At 34.8% G+C, this 24,309-nt stretch overlaps 1 protein-coding gene across 1 annotated transcript in view; it reads left to right on the top strand.

Moving 5' to 3' along the window:
- Positions 1-24,309, top strand: part of MALRD1 (MAM and LDL receptor class A domain containing 1) — an 803,589-nt gene that overhangs the window by 368,970 nt on the left and 410,310 nt on the right. Inside the window, exons 26-27 of the mRNA XM_032425534.1 lie at positions 15,270-15,517; positions 19,039-19,330. Coding sequence (XP_032281425.1) covers positions 15,270-15,517; positions 19,039-19,330 — 540 coding nt within the window. The remainder of the gene's footprint in view (positions 1-15,269; positions 15,518-19,038; positions 19,331-24,309) is intronic.

Here is a 24,309-nt window from a genome sequence, read left to right on the forward strand (position 1 = left end):
ATCACTACATTTGTATTTTTGGGGTAAATACCCAGTAGTGCAATTGCTGGGTCGTAGGGTAGCTCTATTTTCCTTTTTGAGGAACCTCCATACTGTTTTCCAGAGCACCAGCTTGCATTCTCACCAATAGTGTAGGAGGGTTCCCCTTTCTCCGCATCCCCACCAACATCTGTCATTTCCTGACTTGCTAATTTTAGCCATTCTGACTGGTATGAGGTGGTATCTCATTGAGGTTTTGGTTTTGGTTTGGATTTCCCTGATGCTGAATCAGAAAATTTAAGATATTAGAATATAAAATAATATTAGGAAGAACTTGTGCTTCCATCTATCAAAAAAAAAGCTGTTACTGGTCGTTCCTTTGTCAAAAACAACTATAGAATGGGATGTAATGTATGAGACAAATGTTTTCAGTCATTACACAATTTGTAGCTTAGGACTGTGATTCTTGAGAGATGGGACTACAAAAGATGAGCTTCATGATTGCCCCAAGATTGTCACAGATTTCTGTGTAAGGAAATTTTTGTATCACAGAGCAGAGGTAGAGTTAAAAATAATAACAGTGTCACTAAGTTGAGAGAGAGATTAGAATTCTTGGTTGCTGAAGTGACTATCTGAGAAAAGGAACTGGTCCCTGTGGTTGCCTTAGGAGATTTTGTGGGGATTAACCACAGGTCTGTGGCTGAGAGTTAGACTCCATGTGCACATGGTACAACCCTCTAAGGAGAGATGATATGCTGCAGAGCTGAGGACTCAATGTTTATTCCAGAGGCAAGCAATTTGGAGACATATGAAAGTTTCAGTACAACCAGTGTTAACAGGTGATGCTAAACACTTCAAGCATTCAAATGAGATCACAACAAGTCCCCAGTTATGAATAAGGAGCATAATATAGGATTATGTGGAAAATTTTAATATGATGAAACAATAATAAAATTTAGCTTGATTAGATGAGAAGGATTTGTCAGGAATTAACTGTGTAAAAAGTGTAACACATTTTTAAGGAACATGACATAACTCTAATTTGCTACAATATATCATCTATAATTCCTCCATATAAGTAAAAAGAAAAAAATTACACATATCAAGAAACAGGAAAATTTTTATACATTTGAGAGAACAACAATAAAAAAAATCAATAGAAATTGAGCCTGGGGCTCCTGGGTGGCTCAGTCGGTTCCGTGTCCAACTCTTGATTTTGGCTCAGGTCATGATCTCACAATTACGGGATCGAGCCCCACATCAGACTCCACGGTTGTCCCTATCCCTCTGCTCCTCTTCACATATGCTCTCTCTAAAATAAATAAATAAAATCTTAAGGAAAAAAGAACTGGAGGCCAAGATGATAGAAAACTTAGATTCAGTAAGCAAGGGATTAAGAATATATAAGAATATAGCCACAGGTATTGAGAATCTCAGCAGAGACATGAAAATGAAGAATGAGGAGAAGAAAAAGAAGATGGGGAAGATGGAAGAGGAGGAGGTAAAGTAAAAAGAGGAGGAAAAGGGAGAAGGAAGAATAATAGAAGAAAGAACCAAAGGGAACTTCTAGAATTGAAAAATACATTATCTGAAATAAAATTTACTGGGTGGACTTAAGCACATGTTAGAGACAACTGAAGAAAGAACATTGAACTTGAAGACAGATCTACTAATTGGAAGTTATCTAAGAAGAGAAAAAAATGAAAAGAACCTGATCAGTGCCTTAGAGTTCCACAGGACCCCATCAAATATTCTTACATACAAGTTAATGAAGAAACACAAGGAAATGGAGGGAAAGTGAGGCAGAAAAATATTTGAACAAATAATGATCGAAACCTTTCCAAATCTATGGAAACATCAATTTAAGATGATTAGGATGATTAAGGCAAAGTAAATGAAAATCATTACAAAATAAAAAAAAGAAAATCTTGGAAGACACCAGAAAAAAAATTCATATAAAATAGAACAAGCATAGGCTTGTTAGCTTCTCATCATAAAAACAAACAAAAACCAAAAACAGGCCTTAGGATATTGGAAGAATATATTTAAATTGCTAAAATGGGGGAGGAGGGAGGACCTATCAACATAAGAGTTCTTTTTTTTTTTTTTTTTTAAATATTTTTATTTATTTGTCAGAGAGAAAGAGAGAGACTGAGCAAGCAAGGGGGAGTGGCAGGCAGAGGAAGAAGCAGGCTCCCCGCTGAACCAGGAGCCCAATACGGGACTCTATCCCAGGACTCTGGGATCATAACCTGAGCCGAAGGCAGACGCTTAACCGCCTGAGCAACCCAGGCATCCCAACATAGTTTTCTATCTAGAGAAAATATCTTTCAAAACTTAAGGCAAAGTAAAGACATTTTTAGATAAATGAAAAAAAAGAGGTATCAGTATACATCAGCATGCACTGTAAAAGATGTTAAAGGACATGTTTCAAGCTAAAAGTAAATGACACCAGATTGAAATTTGAATCTTCAGGAAGGAATGATGGTAATAATAATAATGTGGGTAAATATATAAGACCACATTTTCTCTTTTCTTCTACTAACTTCTTTAAGAGATACATGACTTTTCTAAAGAAAAGATACATTTTTTGCACTCTTTATATCCTAGGTACAACAATATGACAAAAATTTCACAAGGAACAGGAGGTGAGTGGAATTAAACTGTACCAAGGTTCTTTTTTTTTTCTTTTTTTTTAAGCTTCAGTTTTTTTTTTTTTTTAAAGATTTGATTTATTTATTTGACAGAGAGAGACACAGCGAGAGAGGGAACATAAGCAGGGGGAGTGGGAGAGGGAGAAGCAGGCTTCCCGCCGAGCAGAGAGCCCGATGCGGGGCTCGATCCCAGGACCCTGGGATCATGACCTGAGCCGAAGGCAGACGCTTAACGACTGAGCCACCCAGGCGCCCCTAAACTGTACCAAGGTTCTTAAAATTTTGCATGAAGAACAGTATCAACTCTAGATAGTGATAGTGAAATATGCACATGCAATCACTACACCAACACTAAAATGTAAAGAGATACAGTTAAAAACCCAATAGAAGAATTAAAATGGAATACTAAAAATATTCAAACAACACAGGAGAAAGAAAATAATAAATAACAAATGGGAAAAATAATAATTTAAAAAAATAGAAAAAAATGATAAAAGGAAAGATCTAAATCTTGTCAAAACATTAATTATATCAAATGTAACTAGCCTAACCATATCAATTAAAATGCAAACATTTCTGATTGGTTAAAAAAGCATGATACAACAATTTGGTGTGTATTTTTCCAACCTTTGACTTTCAACCTATCTCTGACTTTATATTTAAACTTATTCTGTTAAAGACAGCAAATATAATATATACATAGTACTTAAATTAGTATAAAAGTAGACTTTTGAAAAAATTAGAAATGATAAAAGGAAAATTATGATAGTTATCAAGAAGTTATGTCAGAAATGTGCATCTGTAATAGAGCTTCAAAGTATGTGAAATAAAACCATACAGAATTAAATAAAAATAGAAATATTCATAATCATTGTGAGAGATTTGATCATTTCTCTGTCATTAATTATTAGAACTAGATAAAATATTCAGTGTGTTAGCAAGAATACCACAGATACAGGGGTGCTTGGGTGGCTCAGTTGGTTAAGCATCTGACTTCAGCTCAGGTCATGATATCAGGGTCTTGGGATCAAGCCCCACGTTGGGCTCCCTGCTCAGCGGGGAGTCTGCTGGAAATTCTCTGTCCCTCTACTCCTGCCCCCATTCATGCTCTCTCTCTCTTTTTCTGAAAATAAACAATCTTAAAAAAAAAAAGATACCACGGATGTAATCATAGGTCCTTCTCAGTGCTTCATATCAGGAGGCATGGTATTGATTTGTGCTAATGTTCCTGATGTTTACTTTGAACAACTGGTTAAGGTACAGTCAGTCACATCTCTCTACTATAAAGTAATTCCTTTAAAAATAATTATTAATTCATATGCAAATACTGGTGACTATGAAATTATGCTGCCCTTGTCAAATATTCAACTAGTTTTAGCTCCTACTGATGACTGATTTCCTTCCTTCCTTCCGTCCGTCCATCCGCCCACCCGTCTGTCCGTCCGTTGCAGTAAGAACAGTTAACGTGAGATCTACCCTCAACAAATTTTTAAGTGGACAAAATACAGTATTGCTAACTATAGGCACTATGTTGTATAGTAGATCTCTACAGCGTGCATAACTGAAACTTTATACCCATTGAACAGCAACTCCCCATTTGCTCCTCTTTGTGACTTCTAACAATCACCACTCTACTTTCTGCTTCTTTGAGTTTGACCATTTTAAATACCTCATATAAGTGAAATCATGCAGTATTTTTCTTTCTGTGATGGACTTATTTCACTTAGCATATTCCAGATTCAACCATGTTGTCAAATATGGCAGGATTTCCTTTTTATGGCTGAATAATATTCTATTTTATGTAAATACCGCCTTTTCTTTATCCATTCTCCCATCAGTGTACATTTAGGTTGTTTCTGTATCATGGCTATTGTGAATAATACCACAATGCACATCAGAGTGCAGCTATCTCTTCATGTTCTTGACTTCAATTTTTTTGGATATACCCAAAAGTGGGATTGCTGGGTCATATAGCCCACTGATGATTTTCTTATGTCTTCACTCCACATAAATTGGTTTTCTACTATAAAGGAGAGCTTTGCCTTTGCTCTGTTTGTTTCTTTACTTGTTATTTATTTATATTATTATGGTCTCATAGATTTAAATTTCATCCAAAGGGTTATAATTAATTATCCTGATCTATTCTGATTATCAAATTATTCCAGATTAGTCTAATACGAACTCCTATAAACTATCTTCTATGAACTTTCAAATGTGTTCATCGTTCTTTGATCACATCCTTTTATCTTGCACAGCAGAATATCCCAGGCTCATCTTATACTTTTTTCTTCCCCAGACTTGATATCAGCTCTAAAGAGCCCTGATTCTTTTTAGTGGAGAATGATATTTTAAAAATCAAGATTATTTTTTGTAATGTGTCATTGCTTCTTGGCCTTCTCAGTGGACAGAGCTAGTAAATATATGTATATGTACACATGTGTCTTTATATATTTCCCTGCCTATCGTCTATCTACCTGCCTACCTACCTATCTACCTATTTACCTACCTACCAATCTACCCATCCAGCCCTCCATCTACCCATCCATTCATCCATCCATCCACCATGGATACCACCAATTTTAATCCAATACATTTTCATATTTGTCACCTTCACCTCCAACAACAACAGCCTAGTACCAATTTTAATCAATCTTTATATTTAATTGCTCAAATCTAGAATATGCAGAAGGCATTCCAATTTCAGAACTGTCAACATATATCACTGTTAGAAGCAAGCTAAATAATTAGAATTTGATATTTGTTCTTAGTTTTTTAAGTAAAATATATAGTGCATACATCACAATTTGATATTTTGACAAATGCATGCACATATATCACAAATATAGAACATTTATATCACCCAGAAATGTTCTCTCACACTCCTTTCCATTACATGTCTGCATATTTACTATATACCTGCTCATTTTTACAAAGAGACTCTCTGGGATTTCAGATAGGGTCATATTGAATCTATAAAATAAACTGGAGAAAAACTGCATATTAATGATATGGAGTCTTCCAGTGGTACACTTCTCCATTTGTTTAGGTCTTCCCTAATTTCTTTCAACAGTATTTTTAGTTCCCAGTATAGACATCCTGTATTGGCAAGTCCAGTATAGACATGTCTTTTTAATATATATTGCCAAGTACTTTATTCTTTTCACACTATTGTGAATAAAATTATTTTCTAATTTCAACTTATAAGTTTTTGCTGCTAACTTATAGAAATACAATTGATTTTTATGTTTTCCTTGTACCCTGCAACCTTATCAAATTTATTTAAGAGTTCTAGTAGTTGCCATATAGATTTCTTAGAATTTTTTTTATGTAGGCAACTGATTTAATTTGTGTTTTTATATGTTTTATATGATTTTCTTTTCCTATTGCACAGACTAGAACTTTTGGACAGTTCTTGAATAAAAGAGGTGCTTTTGACTACCTTACCCTGTTCCCAGTATTAGGGTGAAATTTTGCAGTATTTCACATTTAAGTATGAAACTAGCATATGTTCTTCACAGGTTTCTTTTTTCAGTTTGAATGAGTTCTCTTTTATTGCTAGTTTACATCAGGTTTTATCATAAAGAAGTGTTGACTTTTATCAGTGCCTTTCGTGCATCTAGATGAGAAGATCATATGATTTTTTTCTCCTTTTGTGTTAAAGTGTTGAATTACATTATTTGATTTTTGAACATTAAGTCAAACACATTCCTTGATAAAATGTATTGTTAAAGATTTTGCACCTATGTTTATGGGGGATATTGGTCTCTAAATTTCTTTTTTTTTTTTTTTTAAGATTTTATTTATTCATTTATTTGAGAGAGAGAGAGAAACAGCATGAGAGGGGAGAGGGTCAGAGGGAGAAGCAGGCTCCCCGCTGAGCTGGGAGCCTGATGTGGGACTCAATCCCAGGACTCTGGGATCATGACCTGAGCTGAAGGCAGTCGCTTAACCCACTGAGCCACCCAGGCGCCCGGTCTCTAAATTTCTTGTAGTTGCTTGTCTGCCTTTGGTATTGGCATTATACTGGCTTCATAAGGAGAGTTGGGAAGAGTTCTCTTTTCCTTATGTCCTGAGAGAGTTTGTGTAAGTTGATATAATTTCACCCTTAAAAGTTCAATAGATTTCACCCATGAAGCCATCTGAGATTAAAACTGGGTGTGTGGGAAATATTTTATTATGAATTAAGTTTCTGTAATGGATAGAGTCTCATTCAGATTTGTTTCAGTTTTAAGGTGTTTTTTACAAATATTTTCTCATTTCTTCCAAGTTGTTGATTTTTTTAGAATAAATTTATTATTCAGAACAGTTATTCCCTTATTTTATTTAACTGTCAAAAGGATTTCTGGTGCTATGCTACCCTTACAATTTTTCTGTAAGTTTGAAATTATTTAAAAATAAAAATTTATTGGAAATGAAATAGTATTAAACTCAGGAGAAAGAAGTAATAGTTTGGAAAACAAGCAATTCAAATGACAAATTCAAAAGTATGTTATTTTTTTAAGTAGACAAAGTAGACAAAACACCAATTTTTAATTTTAAAAAAGAAAAACACATTTGAATAAATGTAACCTTGTTAAAGGGGAATTAATAACCATATAGAAACAAATAACTTTGTGATAGCTTGAAAATGTCAATGAAATAGTTAATTCTCTATGAGAAGAATGACCAAAATTAACTAATGAAGCAGAAAACCTGAATAGACCATTAACTATCAAATAAAGTTATCAACAAATGTCCTTCAATTTTGTCTCTTGAGAGAGAGGGTTCTATCACATTTTAATGAACTGATAATGACCAAAGAAACTATTCTAACCATATAAAATGACTGAATTTATTTTATGAAGCTAATATATCGCTGATAATGAAGCCTCCAAAAAATTAGAAAAGTAAGAAAACTATAGTTCAGACTCCCTGTGAATATAAATGTAGAAGAACTGAAAATGGTAGCAAGCCAAATTCAGCAATAGAATCATTACATCATAAACTTTGAGGTGAGGATCTTACACTGTTTAAAGAAGTAACACACTGTCCATGTAACCAGATAAACCACCAAAAAAAAAAAAATCATACCAAACTGAAAGGTGCTAAAAATATTTATTTAAATTTAACACCCATTTCTGTAATATATAGAATGATAGAACTTTAACATCTTACAGGTGATTGAACAAATTGAAGGAAACAATGAAATATTTTCATTAAAATCAAGATTATATTAAGAGTGTTTATTATTATTATTTAATACTCTTGTTCTGGTTCTAGGCATTGTATATATATATATAGGCATAAAATGAAATACAGTAACACTAAATTATAATTATTTTCTAATGATGTGATTATATATCTCAAAAGCCCAAGAGAGTTACTTTAAAAAATGTAATCATACCAGTACTTGGTTGTATAGTGTCTTACCAAAACTTATGTCCACGAAGAACCTGTGAATGTGACCTTAGGTGAAGCAGGGTCTTTGCAGATGTACTGAGTTAAAATGAGGTCATACTAGATTAAGGTACGCCCTAACCCAATGACTGTTATTCTTTTAAGAAGAGGGAAATATGGACATAGACAACCAGAGGGAAGATAGTGTGAGAACACACAGAGAGATTGCCCTGTGATTGGAGGGATGTATCTACAAGCCAAGAAATGCTTAGATTGCCAGTAGCCACGAGAAGCTATAAAGAGACAGGGAAGTATTTTCCACTAGGGCCTTTAGGGAGAGCATGGTACTGCAGACATTGATTTCAGACTGCTAGCCTTAGCAACTTTGAGGGAATAAATCTCTATTGTTTAAAGCTACCCATTTTGTTGTACATTATTATGGAAGCACTAAAAAACTAATACAGTCTCCAAAGTCACAAAGCTGAGAAAATGCCCCATTTATAACTGGAAACTAATTTCTCAAATTATGCTTTTTTTCTTGTTTATTTTAATAGCATTTGTAAAACTTGTCATGTGCCTCATCAATATAGTAATCTACATAATATTCATAGTTCTACTAAATAAGTAAATAAATAAATCCATAGCTTCCTTAGATAGGTTGGGAATATTCTTTGTTATATAAAGAAATAGTTTCCATATTGTGGGAATTCTCAGAGCTCGTGTGTTAATAATATGCTTGTGTATTTTTAAATCTCCCAAAGACGGATATAATTTATAGGATTCATCATATTCATTTGACTACAGAACCTTCTTCCTTTGGATGACAAATTGACATCCATAGGACATTCATATTTAGATGAACAGAGTTAAAGAATTGATAAACTGCACCATGCTACCTCAAGAAGAATCAAGCCAAAGTGGATGGCTGCCATCTTTTCATAGCTGCCTACCTATAGACAAAGAGATCTCTTCAAGGATTTCCTCATAGACACATACAGTTTCTTACCCTGTAGTATTTTGTAGATTTGTTATTTATTATTTTGCAGCCCCCACCCTGGAGCACTGTACACCACATTATAAAGGGGAGTAGTGTGGTACAGGGTTCCATTTATATAATTCTTCAACTCATAGTTCTGCTACTTACAAAGTGATACTTTGCTTAGTATTGTACTCTGAACTTCAGCTTTCTCATCAACCAAACTAAAAATAACAACTATTATACTGATATGTTGTGGGACTTGAATAAAATAACATTAATAAAGAGAATGCTCAGAACCTGACACAGATTATGGTCAATACACAGTAGCCCCCTTTCCAGTTATTTTTTTTATCTTCCTAAATGTGCCTTATTTATAGCATATGCTCAAAAAATTTATATTAAATGAATAATTGAATAGAACGATGAGATCTTAATTTTAGGAATTTGATGGTTGAGTCTTAAAAGAATTTAGGTTATGGTCTTTCAGAATTATGAGGTTTTTTTTAAAAGATTTTATTTATTTGAGAGAGAGAGAATGAGAGAGAGCACATGAGAGGGGGGAGGGTCAGAGGGAGAAGCAGACTCCCCGCTGAGCAGGGAGCCCGATGCGGGACTCGATCCAGGGACTCCAGGATCATGACCTGAGCCGAAGGCAGTTGCTTAACCAACTGAGCCACCCAGGTGCCCAATTATGAGTTTTTTTAAATGAAACTGATATTTCATGCTCATGAAAATAGTGATCGATGGAAAAATTATAGCATTTAGAAAGGTAGAAACTGGTTTGATGGATGATACAGCTGGAGACAAAGGTGATCATTGTCTTCCTGATGGCACACCTGTCTGGTGCTTGCATTTAATTGCTGCATGAAATGACAGGAATTGGCATCTGCACAGAAGACTGTTTGCTGCCTTTCTCACCTGGCACCCATGGGAAATTGTGAAATAGGAAATTATAAGTTGTCCCCCCTCACCACAGTGATGTGAAATCCAAACGACTTATGCGTGCTCATTGTATTTTCCCCGCCGATACATTAGAATTAAACTTTCCAAGGAAACGTATCTTCAAAACTATAGGAAATATTAAAAGAAAAATATAATTTACATGATAGAAATTCATGTAGCAGCATTTGTATGATTTTTGAAACAGAACAAATCTGATTTTCCCCAGCACACATCATTTCTTTATGCAAGTGGCCTTTCTGGATGCTGGTCTATATGGCAATCTAGTCTTCATGGGCTGCTAAATTTTCTAACACAAGGTCAACTGAATTAGTTACTTCATTTTATAATTTTTAATGAAGACAACTGTTCAGATTCTAAACTTGATGCTGGGTTGGGGTTCATTATTATTTTCATGTATTTACCTCCCAGGCCCCTGAAAGGATACTTAGGAGAACTTTAGTATTCTAAAGCAAAAGAGCCTATTACCATCTATTGTAGGAAAGAGTAAATTACCAGAATGTTTCAAATGCAATTTTAAAATAAAGAAAGCAATTGGATAGAAAATGCCATCGTGTTTATTTGGTGACAGAATTATGACAGAGAAATTTTCTCTATCCTTGAAAGTATTAAAAATCAGTGTTAGCCTTGCTGTTAAATTAAACCATTTTAAACAGCATATTGGTCTTGATGCTTTCTTAAGTTAATTAATTTTTAGTTATTTCAAAAACTGAAAATTATTTTAGGCCATTCTTCATTATTGGGCAAGTTTTTTGCTGGAAGATGAAATTAACTTTCATCTTGTGGTCTTTACACTCCAAAATGGTATCAAAACAATGGTAAGATCCATGTATTTTCAAATTTTCTACTTTATTAGCTACAAATAACATAGAAGTTACTTTGTGTATTTAAACCATTGTATCTGACGTATGCTAACTGTAAGAATGAATCCGTAAAGAAAGACATGATTTTGATGCCTAGCATAATTTGGAGATTCTTAAAGAGTCTGATGTAATAGAATAGTGTAGAATCTTTGTCCCAGAATTGCTGTGGCTTCAGCTGGGATGTGCACCTGTCTTCCTTTGGCGTGTGCACTGAAGAACAGGGCCCTGAGAGCTTTGGTGGCAGAATCATTCCTACTCTAGTGTACATTAAATTTCCTGAAATATTTGAGTACTTGTTCAAATGAGCATTCTTGAAGAGACAAATCTTTATATAAATACTTACCAACATGCTGCAACTTTGATTCTTCTTTAGTATTTTTAGTTTTGGGGCACCACCTCACATATAATTATGATTTTTAAGATTTTTTCACTTTAATATTCAGAGAGAATTTAATAAAGAATTACTATCATCAAAGGATTCTAACCTGTACATTTTATTACTTAAGATCAGATTACTCATTGGCTTTATGCTGCATCATGCACATAAAAATAAAGAACATGAAAAGTGTCCTAAACATACAATTTTATAAGATACAAGCTCTTAGTAACACAATGCTCAGTTTTACAACATCATCCCTTACATCATTAGCTTTATAATTTACCAGCAGAATTATAGGAAGATATTTGTGTGGTTCCTACTATCCAGTGCTGTATATGATGATTTTAGAGGTCAGAACTCGGTTCTAACAAGTCAAAGGCTGAAGAGACTAAAATATCGAGAACCCTTATTGAATTCATAAAAGAGGAGGACACAGGACAAATGTCCCCAACATTGAAGAGTGGCAAATGAACCCAGGGAGTCACACATGAGAAGATTAGAGACTCAGGAGCAGAATCCACTAACAGAACCAGCGCCCGGGTACAAAATCTGAATTGGCATTGATGAAGTGCTGGAGTTGCCACGTGGACAAGCCCGAGAGTTCACTTCAGGAAACCCACTTATCGGGACACCCTATAATTTGTGAGGTAATATTTTGTGTAAATATAATATTGTGAGAAGTTTGACCATGTTCCCAGTAAATATTGGAGAAAAATCTTCTGCTTCCAACAGAAGGAGGTGGAAAAACACCATTTTGAGGTATCACAGAGCACTCCGCTCTTCCTCACAAGGCATTCCCTCAGACAATGAAAGCCTCAACTGCCAGGGTATTCTCAGAGCCTAACTGACCTGGTGGAAGGGAATTCTCCATTGCTAACCCTCTCTAGATATCTTGTTCCACGTAAGGTGGGGGGGGGAGGAGAAAAAAAACTGAGAAATGCTTGTTAGGTTCATAGTCCAGAGGTACAGGTTCACTAAAAGACTGAGACCTAATCATAGAACTGTAGAATACCTCCCCTCTCCCCACATTAAGGCCTATTTACAGCAGTACCTTTTACCCAGTATATCATGTCCAGCTATCAAGAAAATATCACATGGCCTGCTGAAAGGCAAAACAAACCAAAAAACCAATCAAAAAAACACCAAGACAAAAGCCCATAATTTGAAAAGAGAGAGGAAGCATCAGAAAGAGACATGGCAGGGATGTTGGAATTATCAGACCAAGTATTTAAAATAACTATGATCAATATGCTAAGTCCTCTAGTGGATGAAACAGCATGTGAGAAAAGATGGGCAATGTAAATAGAGAGATGGAGATCCTAAGAATCTGAAAGAAATCCTGGAGATCAAAACCATTGTGACAGAAACGAATAAGCTTTGGTGGGCTTATTAGTAGCCTAGACACAGCTGAAGAATGGTATCTGAGCTAGAGGATATCACAATAGAAATCTCCAAAACTGAAAAGCAGAGAGAACAAAGACTGAGAAAACACAACAGCATATCCAAAGACTTTACAACAAAAGGTGTAACGTGTGTAGTGGGAATACCACATGGACAAGAAAGAGAGAAAGGAACAGAAGAAAGATTTGGAGAAATAAAGACTAAGAATTTCCCCCAAATGAATGTTGGACACAAAAACACAGCATAGAACGTAAAGCAGGATAAATGCAAACAAAACAAAATAAAAACAAAACAACCAACCAAATGAAAAATGACCCCTACACCTACACATATTATTTCCAAGATACAGAAAATCAAAGTAAAATCCTTAGAGAAGTGAGAGGGATAAGACACTTTACCTATAGAGGAAAAAATGTAAGGATTATACTTCTCAGAAATTACAGAAATGAGAAGAAAGTAGATTGAAACATTTAAAGTGTTATGGGGGAAAAACAAAAAAACTAACAACCTTGAATTCATACCCTATGAAATTATCCTTCTAAAATGAAGGACAAATACTTTAACTTTCTCACACAAACACAGATCAAGAAAATTTTATTTTTTTGCCAGAAAACCTACTTTGGAAAAAAAAAGTTAAGTTTTTAGAGGAAGGAAAATAATCTGTCAGAAACTCAAGTCTACAAAAGGGAAAGAGAGCCCGAGAGAAGAAGTGAAGGTAAAATAAAAACTTCTAAAGTTACCAAGGATAAATAAAGGCATCATCTAACAATAAAGGAGTCACTTCCGCAAGGAAGCATGACAATCCCTAATGTGTATGCACCAAATAGAACGTCAAACAACATCAAAAACTAATACAATTGCAAGAATAGAGGAATCCACTATCATAGTTGGAGATATCTACACCCATCTATTAGAAATGGATAGATCCAGCAGGCAGAAAATAAATAAGGTCATGGTTGACCTCAATCATTCTTGCTGTCCTGGAAGTAGAAGAAAACACGAGCAACGTTTGTAATAAAATATTTTTAGGAACCTGGGAGAGATAGTTGGTATTTCATGCAACATCACATATTTAATTTCTGCAAATTATTGTAATTCCAGTTAATACACTTTTTACCTTTTCTGTTTCACAATTTTCGCATCTCTAAAATGAGGATTATGTTTAAAAAAAAAAAAGTTTCAGTGATTAATGACTTTTGCTTTAGGCAGCATTTCCCAAGCCAAACTGTATTGAATAAGAAGCTTTCTAAATTCCCTACCAGACCCTGAGGAGCAAAGATGAGAAGAAAGAAGAAATAAAATTATGTCGACCAAATAGGTGTTTGGAGGAGGAAATGTGTGTAATGCTAAAATATCTTCTCATTGATTTTGGGACTGGGAACCAGATTTGTGGAGAAATAAATTTGCACAAGCCATGGAAATAGCTATGTGTAGCAAACTAAAATATTCTTTTTTCTTTTAGTCAAAAATACTCTATTCAGAATTTTAATGTTTGGGAAATTTGTTAAAAATATCAGAAGGCTCTAAAGCACATGCCTAAATAGGATCACAGATCACTATAAAACTTAATGTCTCATCATTTATTTAACCAAGGTGGTAACAATGGATTTCATAGGCAAAAACATCAGGTTATCTAGTTGTTAGCAAAACTTTGCTCCTTTAATTTTGAGAAATTTTAACTGTTTCACGTAGTCAAAGACCTGATTAAAGACAAAACAGAAACTTTGCCTACAATTTCTTATTAAGAGCAGAGCAATAATCCAAGAAAACTTTGTCTTTTTAGTAGAGAGAGAAGCCGAATTTCAATTTTATACCAGTGTACTTTTAAAGCTCATTTATTCCAATCCTAGTCAGTCCTCACCCTGGAAAAAATTTTTCCAGAGATTCCCCCTCACAAATCTTTTACAAGTTTTTTTTTTTTCTTTTTCTTTTTCTTTTTCAATACAGATTTTGTTGTAAGCCTTCTATGTTTAAATAAACAGTTTCATTTTAGGACAAAATCACTTTTTTTCCCCTCAACAAAAATGTATTTTCATTCCTTATGCCTTTTTATACACCTCTTACTTTCTTACATACAGAGTTGCTTCCCTGAGCCATTCTAGCATCTTAATTACATTTATCACAATTTTAATTCTCAGAAACCTTAGTTTCTGAAAACTAAGTAGTAACAAATTATGAACTGTCCTACTCCCACATCTTCACAAGCCTCTCTAGATAATCAGCTTTTTTTTACCTGAACTTATTAGTTCAATTCAAGTTGCGACTGGTGCAATTTGCCAGCAAAAAGGACCTAAGATAATGGTTGATTTTGTCTCTGGAAGTTTTCATGGCTAATCGTTAAGAACAAGTTGGTTAAAAGATAAAAAGGTTTGTAGACAAATTATTAAATAGCTTTCAAAATCTTTGGTCACCTAACACTTTGAAGTTTTGCTAGGTTAAATGATAAATTGAGTTGAATTTATTGGATATCTAAGTCTTTTCCAAATGAGATAAAATGCTGAAACATTAACTACTAAACATAGGTTTAAAATATTCTATTTTAGTGCTGATGTCAGGATAATCTTCTAAGGTGTCGACTATTACACGATGGGTCAAGATCACGGTAATTTTGGATTGCATATCTTAAAGTCCATTAATTTCCTTTTTCTCTTTACCATAAATTGGGAAATGTTTTCCAGGTACCTCCAGTGGGCGCTGTGACTTTGAGTTTGACCTTTGTTCTTGGGAGCAGGAGCAGGATGATGACTTTGACTGGAATCTGAAAGCTAGCAGCATCCCTGCTGTAGGCACAGAGCCAGCTGCTGATCACACCTTACGAAACTCCTCTGGTCATTACATCTTCATAAAGAGCTTGTTTCCTCAGCAGCCCATGAGAGCAGCCAGAATTTCAAGCCCAGTCATAAGCAGAAGAAGCAAAAACTGCAAGGTAAGAGAAAAACCCAGAAACGTTGTGAGTGACTGCTGAGAGCGCTAATACAGAAAATAGGATGGCCAAGACCAGACCAAAGCTGAGATTGAATTTCTTCAACCTAGGATATGTATGGAAAGGAGAAAAGTACAGTAAGGATGAAAGAGAAGGATTGTTAGAACTGGGAAGAATTTATCCTATTGATAAATTCCATAGGTATTTGAATTTTGAAAACCACTGGAAAACTTCATGGTTTTTATCTGTAAACTATGGATAGTACAGAAGAAGTAAAATGCAGTTGCTTCCCCTCAAGGAATTTAGTACTTACTGGAATTATGAGAATTTCACTGTCAGAAAGAAAATTCAAGTAGTATATAAATATTCCCAAGAAGGAATATTAGAGATAGTTGGAACCACTATAAAGTGGTTGAAGAAGTCTTCTGAAAAAGGAAAGACTAAAATTAGCCCTAAAAAAGGTAGAAGAACTTCTGTAGGCGGGAGGAAAAGATGGTTTGGCTATTATCCCGTGTAGCTTTAAGGAAAATGTTAGTACTATTGAAAGTATAAATAGGATTGTATGGTTCTTTGGGACAACCACCCTCTATGATGACTGTGTATTTTCAGGTCCTTCACTTTTCTTTATTGATTGTTTTTATTTCACAAAGGATTTGAGTCAGCTGAGTTAGGATCTAAACTTAGCTTTACATATAATGTAAATTAATCTCTCAGAGATGACTTCACAAGAATCTTGCTTACAAGAGAATGGTATATGAATAAATGTGCCATTTATATTTACAATGAGAAATGCTGTCTCCATAAGATCTGAACACACGTATTCTGACTGGTGAGTTCTGTGTTTGAACACTGAAACGAAAGCAAATTACATTCAGAAAGTTGTCAGCTGATCAAAGAATCAGGCTGGAAGATAATACCATGATTGAAATCTTTAGTCTTCAAAGTATAATATCCTTGTGTACCCGCCTCCACCACAGAGCCCTATCCATCACAGAGCCCTAACCTTTGGAAGGAGGCATTTTAAACCTTTTCCCCAAGGCTCCCCAAATTCCCTGCACCCATTACATTGCTCCTCTGTTTTGTACTGAGCAGCCTTCACTTCCTACCATTGTTATGGTTTTAATACATGTTAAACTTTTAGTTTGTGTTGGAAGTTTTTCTGTCTCATCTTGATTTCCTAGTTTAACTCTTAGTGGGTAAACTCATTTCTGTTATCTCTTGAGGCACATTTGATAGAATTTTCTGCAAGAGAATGACATGATCAGATCAGAGTTTTAGAGTTAACAGTCTAAAGAAGATATAACAAATTATACAGAATAACAATAAACTTTATCAAATTAGTTTAGCAAACAAATGAATTTTAATCTAATATATTTCTTGTCTGTTTTTGTTGTTTTCCAAATTACTTGATAACTCTCCAAAACAAAGCCCAAGCACACCAGATTTTATGTCAAGTCTCTATCTATAAATCTCTCTACATCCATAGATACTCTGAAATTTACAAATTTGTTTTAGTTTTAGAAAGCTAATTAAAAATTAAACATAAAATGTATAACATTCCAGCTTCACTTCTTGGCTTTTCTACTTAGGCTTCCTCTGAAAATGCTCCAAAGGTTTGTTTTTCATACTGTAGTAACTCAGGATTTCATCCATCTCTATTTTACCCTGGTCCTGGAACTGTAGTCCCCCACTGTTTTAAACATCTGTGTGAGAATAATGAAATATGCCTAGAAGAAATGTCAAAAAATTAATGATGAATGGTTCATTTTATGAATATTTATGATATAGATTGAATACAAAGAAGTGAGGAAAGGTCATGCTGGGAATGATTGTGTCGCTCATATAAAAAATATGTATATCAGGTAAGCAGAGTGACCTCCCAAATTTCGTGAAAAAAATTTCTGTCACTTGACCTTGTGGAATACCTTCAAGCAGAACAAAATCAAATTGAAGACTTTTCTTCCTTTTTAGGGATGGGTGGTGGGAGGAATGAGACAGATCAATGTGGGGAAGAGATGAGACCTTTGAGTAACTCTGAAATTTCCAGAGAAAGTGCCTCTCTAGACGAATCTCATACTTAGCAGAGTTTTATTCCCTCACAATGCCCTGCGATTAGACTATGTTGTTGTCAAGTGTTTTCTGTAGAAATAGAGGTGTTTATATGTTTGCATGTTAACTACATGGGATCATTCAAAAAATGGCCTCAAGAAGAAAGGGAAATATTTATTGCAATTAGAAAGGTAGGCCTCAGATTTGTTGCCCAAATAAGACAAAACAAGACAGACCATTAGAAAGGCCATGTCTATGGCTGCAGGGGATCCATACAGACATGTGTTATGGGCATCAGACTGTTTTCTCTGGTATCTGTTGATGCTGTTCAAGAGGTTGGCCATGGGCCCCTTATGTTTCTTACTCTAATGAGTCATGTAACCCAGATTTCGTGGGTCCTCTCTCAGAATAAGTCAAATTGGTCACAGAGCTCATGTTGGGAAGGTTCGTCAACAGAAGAGACAATTTTGGATCACAGAAGAATACCTGAAGGTTTCATCAGCTAGGAAATTTGAGAAGGGTCATTTCACATGGCTTACTTATTCTAAGTTGATGCTTTTTGAAGTGTGCATTGCATATTTTGTTTAATCAAATTCTTTACCCTTAAGCACATTCATTTCTTTCTTTCTCTAGGGTATAATAATACGTGACTGCTAGTGTTTCAAAAATACCTTTTTTCTGGTGAGTGGGGATCACTCATCTTTACTATGTTCCCTCATTCATACACATGACAAGACAAAAGCTTAAAAATGCTGTGTAACAATTACTTCTAACAATACCCTTCTGTGTAACAATTACTAAAAATCTGGTAAACTCCATCTTTGAAACACTGAAGTGTTAATCTTTGGAAATACTTATATGAATTTTTCTTAGTGGGGGGCATGCCCAAGGCTGCTCTCTTAGATCATGTTTCTAGCATTTCAACTAAATTTGGGTAACTGCTGTTCTGGTAGTTTGGTGGTATATAGTGGAGCCCTGAAGATGTAGATCTAAAAATGTGTTTCTAGTGCAAGAATATGGTAGAATAAGCAACAGAGTACTCTACTGTTTTGAAGAAAATGCTTTAAATTTTATGAGACCAAAAATGGTCTTCTGTAGTTCCTACTATTGCTTAATCATGAAAAGTCTTTAGATGATAGATCACTTTTTAATGATTTATTCCTTTGGCAGTGGACTTTAAGAGTTTATTGGGAAATTCTCCATTTAGAAGTCAGAGAAAGAAAATAAACTCAGCTCAGTTTTTCACCTAAATTTCTGTTTGATTCTTATTGCTCTGTCTTCCATGGATCGTTAACTTATGATTTAAGGCTGGCCTGACTTCACTCAGTATTAGAGTACTCACAGAACAATAGGGCATACAGATCTAGTTTTCCTTTGAGAGTCTGTTAATAAAGGAGAGGGCAATATGATATAATTGAAAGCAAAGTGGAGTTAATCGTACTAATTATATACAATATTCCTGTTTTTGGTTACAGATAATTTTTCATTATCACATGTATGGAAATGGCATTGGGGCACTCACCTTGACCCAGGTATCAGTCTCCAACCAAACAAAGGTCCTACTTAACCTCACTGTAGAACAAGGCAATTTCTGGCAGAGGAAAGAACTATCACTGTCTGATGATGAGGACTTCCAACTTAAATTTGAAGGTCGAGTTGGTGAAGGACACCATGGTGATATTGCCCTGGATGACATTGTGCTTACAAAGAGTTGTCTATCACCCCAGTTCTCCATGAAAGAAGAACTTGCAGCACCTCTTCCAACAGGTACATTTTAAGTTGTGATTGCTTGGTATTTTTACAGCTTGGTGGAAGGGAAGGAAAAAAATGGAAAAGAAATGATATAAATACCTAGTAATTCATTGCTTTCATAAAGAAAAAAATCTAAAAAAAAAATCTTTCAAGCTTTGACACATAATGCTGTCCTCCAAATTTTCTCCAAGCTTCAGTGTACTTACCAGTTTCTGAGTTCTATTTAGTCAGCTGCTTCTTAGATCAGCAAAATAAGAGAAGACTGCTTTGTTTGCAGTCTGATTCAGAATTCAATCCTTAACAAATATCATTTTACCCAATAAAATATAAGAACATCAAAAAAAAGTTACTTGGTTTTAATTAGGCATGACTGTGGATGTGCCATTTATTCTTTTTAGACCTGCGGACATTGCGATTTGAACTGTTGTATTTACATATTTCAATAGTTTAGGAGATTGAATATGTCCATATACTCTTTTAAACTAAAATATATTTTGGTAATTTGTCTAAAGAATTATATTAAAATGTTGAGTTGGTGTATGTTCAATATAATATGTATAGTGACAGTGTTTTAAGAAGTGGAAATAGCAAGCACCATTAATCTGCATGATATATTAGGGGTATGGAATGAAAACAAATGCTGTGTATATTATTAAAATGAAAAAAAAAAAAAAACCCAGCAGATTTTATCAGTTGATAGGACATAGTAATATTTAAATCATGAGTTTATTGAAGAAACCCAAAGTGCCATTCCTTTGGTATATAAATTATATCTTTTTTTTTTCACCTTCCTAAACTCTGTATCTTTTTTGTGTGTCTTTGTAGCTTTTTTTTTTAATTAACATATAATGTATTATTTGTTTCAGGGGTATAGGTCTGTGATTCATCAATCTTAGACAATTCATAGAGCTCACCATAGCACATACCTTCCCCAATATCCATCACCTAGCCACCCCATCCCTCCACTCCAGCAACCCTTAGTTTGTTTCCTGAGATTAAGAATCTCTTATGGTTTGATAAATTATATCTTTTATAATTAGTGAAAATGAAAGTGCTTTAAAAAGAATGAATGTTTGCTCTGGCTTTTAGCATGGTAGATGGAATAAGGAACATTGCATTTCTGCCTTTACTTCTCCATTCATGTCAAAGGGAGTATTTTAATTTGGTTAAGAGGAAGTTTCTAGATAAATGTTTCCCAGTTGACTACTAGTTGAACAGAGTCTTTTCCTGACATGTTTCCAGCACTACAGGGAATAGTATAGAGAAAAACAATGAACATTTGAAGGCTGTTTAGGGATAAGTATCCTCATGTAATTGTAATGCAGGAGCATTTCAGATACCTCAGACTTCATCTACTTCCTTGAGAAAAGCTTTGCTTTCCATTCTGTGTTGACTATTTGGATGGCAGCTGTACTAGCTTGTGTCTAGGTCTGGTCTTTTGAAAAAATAATCTTATAGCATCTAAGTAGTGAGGGAGCAAGTTTTATGTTGAACCATGTTCAAACTTTAATGAACAACTACAAAGTGGGATGTGTGAAGGACAAATCAGTCTTGTTGGGAATATCAGATTCTTAAATTGTGAAATCTCGGATAAAAGTTAGTTAAAAACAACTTCCAAAAGGAAGATTACAAAGTATCTACAAAGTGGTATAAAATGTATATTATCAAATGAAGGACACATATTAATAATGGTAGAGTTCTTTGTATATCCTTATGATACTTGAAGTATCATATTAAATTTTTTGATGAATGGAAAATAAAAGAATCTCTGCTCTTAAGAATAACTCAGTATGGTAAGGGGGAATAGGAAAAACACCTTGAGTAACTCTAATATTAGGTAGGCTATAATTAAATGCCAGGAGAAATACACAAAACTTTATGAGGATGCAAAGAAAATGAAGAAAACCCCCAGTTGAGGACATCTGATTTGAAGCTTATTTATAGGATGTGCAGGAGTTTGGAACCTCACCTAGGGCTTATAGGAAGGAAAGACTCTTCAGTTTGCTGGATAGGGGCACCATGCGTGAGCGCAGTAGACCGAATAATGAATGTGGGCACACCTAAAGCATGAGGCAGGAGAAGAGGGTGTCACACAGGCTGCCAAGGTGGCCTGTCCTGTGAGTGGGTAATTTGGCTGAAGCAGGAACCTAGTATCACTGAGTGTCTGCAATAATATTACAAAAGAAATAGGGAGCTAACCTGGGACCACCTCGATTATTGGTTTGTTCCAGTTTTTTCCCAAAATGAACATGCATTGAAAACGTATTGACTAGCCTTAGGAAACAAAAAAAAGAAAGAAAGAAGGAAGGGAAAGTAAAGAGAACAGTAAGAGTTAAAAAGGAGATACGGTATTCCTTTGCATAAAGTATGATAACTGGTAGAAATGGCTGTGGTAGAAAGACTCCAAGAGGGGGAAAAAAAAAAGAAAAAGAAACAACCAAATGTCTTTATTTATATTATTAATGAACACTCTGAAAAATAAGGTGAAATACTTTAATTTTTTCATGACCCCCTTAGCTACAATGCCCACATTCAAATGCAGCAGATGAGAAATATGTGTGTATGGCGTTAACATTCCTACAGACTATTGGAAATATTTGTAATTGTGCCTCTAGAAACTAAAAGTATGTGCCTTTCTCTTAGGAAAAGTGAAAAGCTACAGTTTGTTTAGACTTGAATTGTGAAGTGATTCTGACAGACTATGACTTCATCATGAGTTTAGAGGACTCTGTTGGAGTCACTGATGTTTTTAAAGGAATGGTCTCTCTCTATGTAGATTTTGTGGGGTGGAGGAGGGTGGTATCCTGAACACACCACTGATACCGTGAATGTCTAATGGAAGTATAAAGAGAGTCACAAATGTAAGCCACATATGTAATTTTACATTTTCTAGTAATTATATTTTAAAAAGTGAAATTAATATATTTTCATTAACCTAATATATCAAAAATATTATCATTTCAATACAAAACATTAGAACAATATTAATGAGATATTTTACATTCTGTATATTTTATACTCACAGCACACTTCAAGTGGGATTAGCTACATTTCATTTGCTCAGTAGCCACTTCTGGCTAATGGCCACTGTAGTGGACAGTCCAGGAGGGGAAGTGAATATTCTAGGGCACTTTCAGGTCTGTCTACGGGGTTTCATTAGTTAAGGCAGAGTTTGTGAATATCCAAGAATTGCAGTTGTATTCTTCTTTAAATAGAAGCACAAATACGTTCCCCAACACCAAATGTGAAAGCACAGGTACCATGTTTGAGCAGACTAGCTACTAATCTCAGACTCCCTTCTTACCACTATGTATTACATAACTGCCCTGAGACTCAATTTCCTCATCCGTGAAACAGAGAGCGTATCACTTATTTCTTAGGCCCCTGAGAATAAAGAGGTCACTGCCTATGTAATTTGCCTAGTCTCATGTCTGGTACATGGTAGATGTTTATTCAATAAAATGAACTCATATTATCCTTTATTTTGGGCATCTTTGTCAGTTTTCCTTAGATGGCATAGATATTTGAGAGTAAGCTTCCATTATTTGCACTTTATTAAGAATATGTTTCTATAATATGTTTTGACAAAAAGGTTTTTTCTTGCAGAGATCACAAACATATAATTTTTTCATGTTGCATTGTGATTATTCAATCTTATCACTTACTGACTATCTAAATATTTTTGGTGTGTCATGAATAACGTGTGTGTATATGTGTATCTTGGGAAGGCTTAATGGTTGCTAATTTCTCTTTACTGCAAAAACACTTAACTTGGAACTTGCACAGATTGAAGAAGGGTAAATGGCGTTATGTGCCGTAAACAGTGGCTACGTCCGTTAAACTTTTGAAATGACTCTTATTCACATACTTTTCATCGATATTCATGTGGGTAGGCTAAGAACTCCATCAAAGATAGTTTAAAATAGAAAAAGAGAAGAGGTGGCAAAACATACATATTTAGGAAGATGCAATTGAACTGAATCTGGAATCAGTGATTCTAATTAGTCAAATAAGACCCAGGGCTTTATTAGCAAAAGTAATATTAAATTACTATTGAGTCTGTAGAAGTTATATTTAAGATCTTATTTTGATGGCAATTTTGTTAATTGCTAAGTGATGATGGATAAAAATAATTGTTTAATGAATTTTAATAAGAAAAAGGCAACCAAGATCCGTCTTCTAAATGTCCATATTCAAATTTAGTCACTATCATATTCTCTGTATTGTTGGCAGACATTTAATAAAAATTCCGAGTATAATGAAGGAAGGGAGTAGGTGTATGTGTGTGCGTGGGTGTGTGTGTGTTTTAGATCCCCACAGTCATTTCCAAATATGAGTTATACAACAAATATATTTTGAGATCTCACATGCTTATCAACTTTTGCTTTAAAAAAATGTAAAGCAATGGGGACTAAATGGGTTAGCTCCTCTTTGAGGTCACGCATTTCCCTGAAATATTTGGCAGTAGTTAAAAGGCTGCTACCTACTGATGAGAGTGCTGGCGAAGCAGCTCAGGCAGAGTCCTGAGTTAGGAAAATCTGGCTGATTGTGCTTGGTTCTAATTTAGTGAACCCTGTACACAATGCTTAGTGCAAAATGCACATGTCTGAGGTTTAAAGATACGGACATGGACCTTTGCAAGGCCCACTACATGTGTAATGTCACCTGATCTACTTAACCTCTCTAATTCTTATCTTCCTTGTCTCTAAAAATGGGACTATTGGAATTTACTTCTGAGTGATTTGAAAAATAGTTAAGATAATAATATGCAGTGTGTTTTAAACAATAGTTGGCAAATAGTTGGTGTTCAGCAAATGTTACTTCCTTCTTTTTTCCTGTTACTCCTCTTCCCTGCTAGAGAGATTACGAAGTTTAACTGTGTACATGTTGAAATTTATTAAAAGCATATTGTCTACTCACTGTCTTTTCTCCATCGTGTTCCACTTAGTGCTCAAAGCAAGGGTTCAGACCCCCTTTGCATTTCTCATTCCCTT

The sequence above is a fragment of the Phoca vitulina genome, unplaced genomic scaffold, assembly GCF_004348235.1.
Source record: "Phoca vitulina isolate PV1807 unplaced genomic scaffold, GSC_HSeal_1.0 scaffold33, whole genome shotgun sequence".
In the NCBI taxonomy this organism is placed as follows: Eukaryota; Metazoa; Chordata; class Mammalia; order Carnivora; family Phocidae; genus Phoca; species Phoca vitulina.